The sequence below is a fragment of the Babylonia areolata genome, chromosome 25 (assembly GCF_041734735.1).
Source record: "Babylonia areolata isolate BAREFJ2019XMU chromosome 25, ASM4173473v1, whole genome shotgun sequence".
In the NCBI taxonomy this organism is placed as follows: Eukaryota; Metazoa; Mollusca; class Gastropoda; order Neogastropoda; family Buccinidae; genus Babylonia; species Babylonia areolata.
In genome coordinates this window covers 12,386,043-12,392,986 of record NC_134900.1, presented here as the reverse complement: position 1 = coordinate 12,392,986, position 6,944 = coordinate 12,386,043, and the positions used below count along the sequence as shown (strand labels likewise).

At 46.7% G+C, this 6,944-nt stretch overlaps 1 protein-coding gene across 1 annotated transcript in view; it reads right to left on the bottom strand.

Moving 5' to 3' along the window:
• Positions 1-6,944, bottom strand: part of LOC143299685 (potassium voltage-gated channel protein Shal-like) — a 155,897-nt gene continuing 148,953 nt past the window's right edge. Inside the window, 2 exon segments of the mRNA XM_076613031.1 lie at positions 1-382; positions 2,431-2,589. Coding sequence (XP_076469146.1) covers positions 74-382; positions 2,431-2,589 — 468 coding nt within the window. The 3' untranslated portion in view covers positions 1-73.

Sequence of the window (6,944 nt, the reverse complement as noted above, 5' to 3'; positions counted from 1 at the left end):
TTGAGTCTTATCACAAACACTTGGCAGAAAGAAATACCACTTTCTCCCTCGTGGCTCCAGGACAGCGTCAGTCTCATAAGGTGGATATCCTCACCACCCCGGACTGCGACTGGGTGGCCGGGGACAGCGTGCCGCTCGTGCTCTGCGTCTGCAAGGACTCCGTCTCTGAGGTGGTGGAGGGGGTGGGCATGGTGACGATGGCGGTGGTGACGGTGAGGGTGTTGGTGTGGTGGGGAGTGGAGGAGGGGGGCTCCTTGCTGTTGGCCCGGCCCTCTTCCAGCTGGTTGAGCGAGGTGCGGGACCGCGACAGGGTGGGGAAGCGCACCTGGATGTCATTCAGCTCTTCGCGCTCCGGCTCGTGCGCCACGTTGGATGACCGGTTCTGAAGGGTGGGAAGACACACACACACACACACACACACACACACACACACACACACACACACACACACACACACACACGCACACACACACACACACACACACACACACACACAGAAATCGAAATCAAAACTTTCCGAAATCTAAACTTTTTTTTTTTTTAATTGAGGGGAAAGGAATAGGCACTCATCGCTGTGTTTTCATCCTACCATCGTAAAGATAACGTATAAATTTGTCTAGGAAATACCAAAAAAAATAGAAAGAAAAAAGTGAGATGGGAGGGGGGGGACATACACATCGCATGGCAAGAAGAAGAAGAAGAAGAAGAACAAATAAATGACATAGAAAATACACAATTCAGAGAGAGAGAGAGAGAGCTGTTTGGCTGAAAGGATAGCTCAAATGGCAGCCATATGTTACCAGTCGTGGCGTTCACACATGCTTCAAAGACCAGAACTATTTCCAGCTATGTTACAGATTAATTAAATCGGTCTTTTGAAGGGGAGCGTGGTGGGGGGGGGGGGGGGGATGTAGACAAGGACATACACAAAAATGCACACTCATACTCATCCACCTATCCCCACAAACCACAAGGAAACACACACAACACACACACACACACACACACACACACACACACACACACACACACACACACACGCACACACACTGTGGAGAGAGGCGGGTGGCAGACAGAGAGACAGAAAGACAAGAGTCAGAAAGAAAGAAAGAAAGAAAGAAAGAAAGAGAGAGAGAGAAGAGGATGAGGGCAGAATAAGAAGACTGAAGAGCGATTTGATGTGAGCTATAAACTGTCAGTAGTATCACAGGTAACAAATGCTCAGAAAAAGAATCCATCACACGGGAAAGTCCAAATAAAACAAAACAAAATGGTCTCTTCCAAACTGACCTCGTCCATAACACAGGAGTGGAGTGATGGCCTAGAGGTAACGCGTCCGCCTAGGAAGCGAGATAATCTGAGCGCGCTGGTTCGAATCACGGCTCAGTTGCCGATATTTTCTTCCCCTCCACTAGACCTTAAGTGGTGGTCTGGACGCTAGTCATTCGGATGAGACGATAAACCGAGGTCCCGTGTGCAGCATGCACTTAGCGCACGTAAAAGAATCCACGGCAACAAAAGGGTTGTTCCTGGCAAAATTTTGTAGAAAAATCCACTTTGATAGGAAAAACAAATAAAACTGCACGCAGGAAACAAAAATGATAAAAAAAAAGGGTGGTGCTGTAGTGTAGTGACGCGCTCTCCCTGGGGAGAGCAGCCCGAATTTCACACAGAGAAATCTGTTGTGATGAAAGAAATACAAATACAAATACATTCCCAAACAAACACCACGATCAAAACAAAGAAACAGACAAAACAAGAAGACTGAGATGAATACCAACAAGCCTTAGACCCGGTAAAACAAAAACTATGTAAACCTGTGATTTTCTAATGGACAAGACAAAAAAAAAACAAAACAAAAAAAACCAAGACCAGACAAGCCAAGCTAGCCCTCAACCACCCCCTTTCTCCGCTCCCCCCCCCCACCCCCTCCCCCCAATAAAAAAACATCCAAAACATAATCAAATACAATTTGTATTTGTATTTCTTTTCATCACAACAGATTTCTCTGTGTGAAATTCGGGCTGCTCTCCCTCAGGGAGAGCGCGTCGTACACTACAGCGCCACCTTTTTTTTTTTTTTTCCTGCGTGCAGTTTTAGTTAATTTTCCTCTCGAAGTGGATTTTTCTACAGAATTTTACCAGGAATAACCCTTTTGTTGCCGTGGGTTCTTTTACGTGCGCTAAGTGCATGCTGCACACGTGACCTCGGTTTATCGTCTCATCCGAATGACTAGCGTCCAGACCACCACTCAAGGTCTAGTGGAGGGGGGGGGCTGGGGGGGGGGGGGGGGTGATATCAGCAGCTGAGCCGCGTGATTCGAACCAGCGCGCTCAGATTTTCTCGCGTCCTAGGCGGACGCGTTACCTCTAGGCCATCACTCCACAATAAACGACAAACCAACAAAAAAATGATTACCTATACACTTACGGGGAATCGTCGATGTTGCGAACATCTGCGTGCGCAGCAGCCCACCCCCCTCCGCCGCTCGGCAGAGCCCAGGGAGGGGTCAGGAGAGGGTGGGGGTGTCTCTGAGGGTTTGTTGGGGGCTCCGTTGAACGTCAAGTCCATGTCCACAAATTCGCGATCCTGGTACAGAACAGAAACACTGTTGAATTTTTTTTTTTTTTTTTTTTTAAGCAAGCAAGCAAGTATAACGAAGCACACACGTACGCATGCACGCACGCGCGCGCACACACGCACACACACACACACACACACACACACACAGATTTATGTATGATTCCACACGCCCCCTTCTCCTCCTCCCCCTTTTTTCCCGGTCTGATATCACTTAAAGTGGAAAGACGTCAAACTGAAAGACTTTTTACGACACACTCACTCACAGGCGCCCAAGCACACAACGCAAACACATCATTTTCATATTTTCTGTCTTCCTGCCTGACTATCTATTTGTCTGCCCCTGTCTGTCTATATGTCTGCCCCTGTCTGTCTATATGTCTGCCTGCCTGTCTGTCTGTTTGTCTGCCTGCCTGTCTGTCTATGTGTCTGCCTGCCTGTCTGTCTATTTGTCTGCCTGCCTGTCTGTCTGCCTGCCTGTCTGTCTATGTGTCTGCCTGCCTGTCTGTCTATGTGTCTGCCTGCCTGTCTGTCTATTTGTCTGCCCCTGTCTGTCTGTTTGTCTGTCTGCCACTGTCTGTCTATTTGTCTGCCTGCCTGTCTGTCTATTTGTCTGCCTGCCTGTCTGTCTGTTTGTCTGCCTGCCTGTCTGTCTATTTGTCTGCCTGCCTGTCTGTCTATTTGTCTGCCTGCCTGTCTGTCTATGTGTCTGCCCCTGTCTGTCTATTTGTCTGCCTGCCTGTCTGTCTATTTGTCTGCCTGCCTGTCTGTCTATGTGTCTGCCCCTGTCTGTCTATATGTCTTCCTGCCTGTCTGTCTATTTGTCTGCCTGCCTGTCTGTCTGCCTGCCTGTCTGTCTATCTGTCTGCCTGCCTGCCTGTCTGTCTATATGTCTGCCTGCCTGTCTGTCTATTTGTCTGCCTGCCTGTCTGTCTGCCTGCCTGTCTGTCTATGTGTCTGCCCCTGTCTGTCTATTTGTCTGCCTGCCTGTCTGCCTGCCTGCCTGTCTGTCTATGTGTCTGCCTGCCTGTCTGTCTATGTGTCTGCCCCTGTCTGTCTATTTGTCTGCCTGCCTGTCTGTCTGCCTGCCTGTCTGTCTATCTGTCTGCCTGCCTGTCTGTCTATTTGTCTGCCTGCCTGTCTGTCTATTTGTCTGCCCCTGCCTGTCTGTCTATTTGTCTGCCCCTGCCTGTCTGTCTATTTGCCTGCCTGCCTGTTGTTATTTTTTCGGTCTCTCTTGCCAATAACTACCAAAAACGTCATCACATTCTATGCATGTATATTTGATGCTTCATGTGTTGTTGTTGTTGCTGTTGTTGTTGTTGTTGTTTGTTGTTGTTGTTTGTTGTTTTTTTGTTGTTGTTGTTTGTTTTTTTTGGTTTGTTTTTTGTGTGTGTTTTTTTCTCAAGGCCTGACTAAGCGCGTTGGGTTACGCTGCTGGTCAGGCATCTGCTTGGCAGATGTGGTATAGCGTATATGGTTTTGTCCGAACGCAGTGACGCCTCCTTGAGCTACTGAAACTGAAACTGAAACTGTTGTTGTTTTTGTTTTGTATTTTCCTATATTATTTGGTACAGCACTACACGGAAACAAACACTCAAAAGCAGTTCACAGACGCGCACAAAACAAACTACCTGCTGATAACGGAAGAGCAACGAGGATCACCAAATTAATCCTCTCTAGAAAATCAAACGACCATATTATCTGTTGACAAAAAAAAAAAAAAAAAAACTGGACTAGATCTCCGAGGCTTGTTAGAGAGTTTCTTCAGAAGTAAATCTGGACATCGACAGCAGAAGACGGTCCTCAATACGAAGGAAGAGCTGACCATCACTCTCTCAATCGGCCTCGGAAAATGCAAGAAACTTATCGCCAGCACACTGGATAGACAGAGAGAGAGAGAGATGGGAGGCTTTGCAGGTGGTGGTACTCCCCCCCCCCCACCGCCCCCCCCCCCCACCCCACGCCCCCGTGTGGGGAATCAGACCAAGCACTCCTGAAGACCACATAGAGGGCTCAGCAACAATGCAGGGTCTTTTTTTGCGGGTGGCTGGATGGTGATTTAACATTATTTAGCTATCTGTTGGTTGCTGCTACGTGGGCAGAGTAAAAAAAAAAAATTCTAAAAAAAGAGAGAGGCTATGCACGTAAAAACCGTAAAGAGTTTTAAAGAGCATTGTCTAATGGGAAAAAAAAAAATTCCTGTAGAATTTAGCAATTTCAACAAGAAAAACGCGCTTAGTCAGGCCTTGACTGCATGCATACATATTTGTGCACCTAATAGAGTGGATTTCATATATAGAACTTTGCCAAAGGACAATATTTATGCTGCCATTTGGGTTATTTTTCAGTGCGCCAAGTGCGTGCTGCACACAGGACCTCGATTTATTGTCTCATCCGAAGGACTAGAATGCTAAGTTTGATTTTCCAGTCTTGAGAGAAAAGGCGACAGCGTGATTCGAACCCAGACCATCACGGACACTGTATTGACATATAAGTGTGTAAACCATTCTGACACCTTCTTCTTAGATCTGAACACACACATGCTGACAACAAACCAAAACCCAAAAGTGTTCAGATTGTGTTGTTCTGTCATGTTTGTCCATTATTAAGACGATTGACAACTGCGGTTATTTTTACCGCTAACTTACCACTGCTGACCACTATCTAACTGTTCAGATTTTGTTATTTTGTAATTGTTATGCAGTATTAGGATTTCTTGACTGGACCTTCCCTATTAATCAACCATGATTAAGCACCACTGACTATTACTAACTACTGCTGACCACAACTAACCATTACCCAAAATGTATTCATCGGTTAACAACAACAATAACAACAACAAAACAATCGTTGTTCTGATACCACAATCGTTAATTCTATTGATAGTTTTCTATCAATAAATAGGGGAGGAAAAAAAAAAAGAGCAAAATAGATGATCACGAAATAAACAATAAAACAAACACAAAGCAAAGAAGCAAAATGAAAACGAACTTGAAAAACAAGAACACACACACACACACACACACACACACACACACACACACACACACACACACACACACACACACACGCACGAACAAACGACAAAACCAAAGCACACGACCACCAGTCAAGCGCATGGGAACCAAACCCACCACCGAACCAACCCAACCCAACCCAACCAAACCACCCAACCCAACCAACCCAACCAAACCAAAGCAGCCTGGCCAAAGCCAAGTGGAAAACAAGCAGGCCAGCGCTTAAGTGAATCAAGCGGGCCAAGCGAGCCACTATGATGCTAATCGCTTTTAGTGGCTGGTCAATAGCGCCCGGAGCCGACAGGGGCCACCGCTCGATGGCCGCCTCCTCGGGCCCATCCCCCGCCGTCTCTTCATCCCCCCAAGACTGCCAGGCGTGCCAGGAATGTGTCCGCTGTCCGCGCATTGATTCCTCCTCACCCCTTTCTTCCCCGCCCCCCCCCCACCCCATCCCTCCACCCCCCACTCCCCGCCTGGCCACCACCCTCCCTGATCCGCAGCCAGGGGCTGGTCACTCTCGGGACAACGACAAAAGGTCAGCAGGGTGATCGGACTTTGCACAGTCTGTCTGACCTTATCGGCCCGCCAAATTCATTAGATCACCGGAAGCTGCGACAGAGAGAGAGAGAGAGAGAGAGAGAGAGAAAGGGGGGCGGGGGAGGGTGTGGGTGGTGGGAGGGAGGTAAGACAGGTACTGTCTGTCAGAGGAGCTTGAGGAAAAAAAAGGAAAAAAAATCGATTGAAAGAGAAACCAGTTTTCAACGTCTCGTTAAAAATGCCCAAGCAGTTTCGAGACACCCTTTTTTGGATACGTTTCAATGACGCACAACCAAGATGGCCACGCAGTAATGCTGAACAACAGCCCTTCTGTATGGCTTTCAGAATGGCATTGCCAAGGCGCTCACTGGACTGGAAGTGATGGAGAAGGGAGACTACTAGTACAGTTCAAATGTTTAAAACACTGAAGCCCTCCACGGTTCCGTTTGTGCAGGTCTACCGAGTCCTCTGTTGTGGATGAGACCATTGTCATGTTGATATGAATCCCATATAAGATAAGATAAGATAAGATAAGAATAACTTTATTATCTCCAACTGGAGAAATTTGGTCAGGTGCATTATCACAACATAAACAAGTAAACAACATGGGGACCATAACTGTAAAAGCCAACAACAGCCCCTACAAATATTACGAAGATACAAATGTAAAAAATATCACATACATCGTTTCATACATACATCCACACACTGCAGGTAATAACTAGTATTCTTAATGTAAAAACAGAAAGAATTAAGAAACATTATTTGAATATAATTATAAACATAGCCTACTATACTGCACATTGA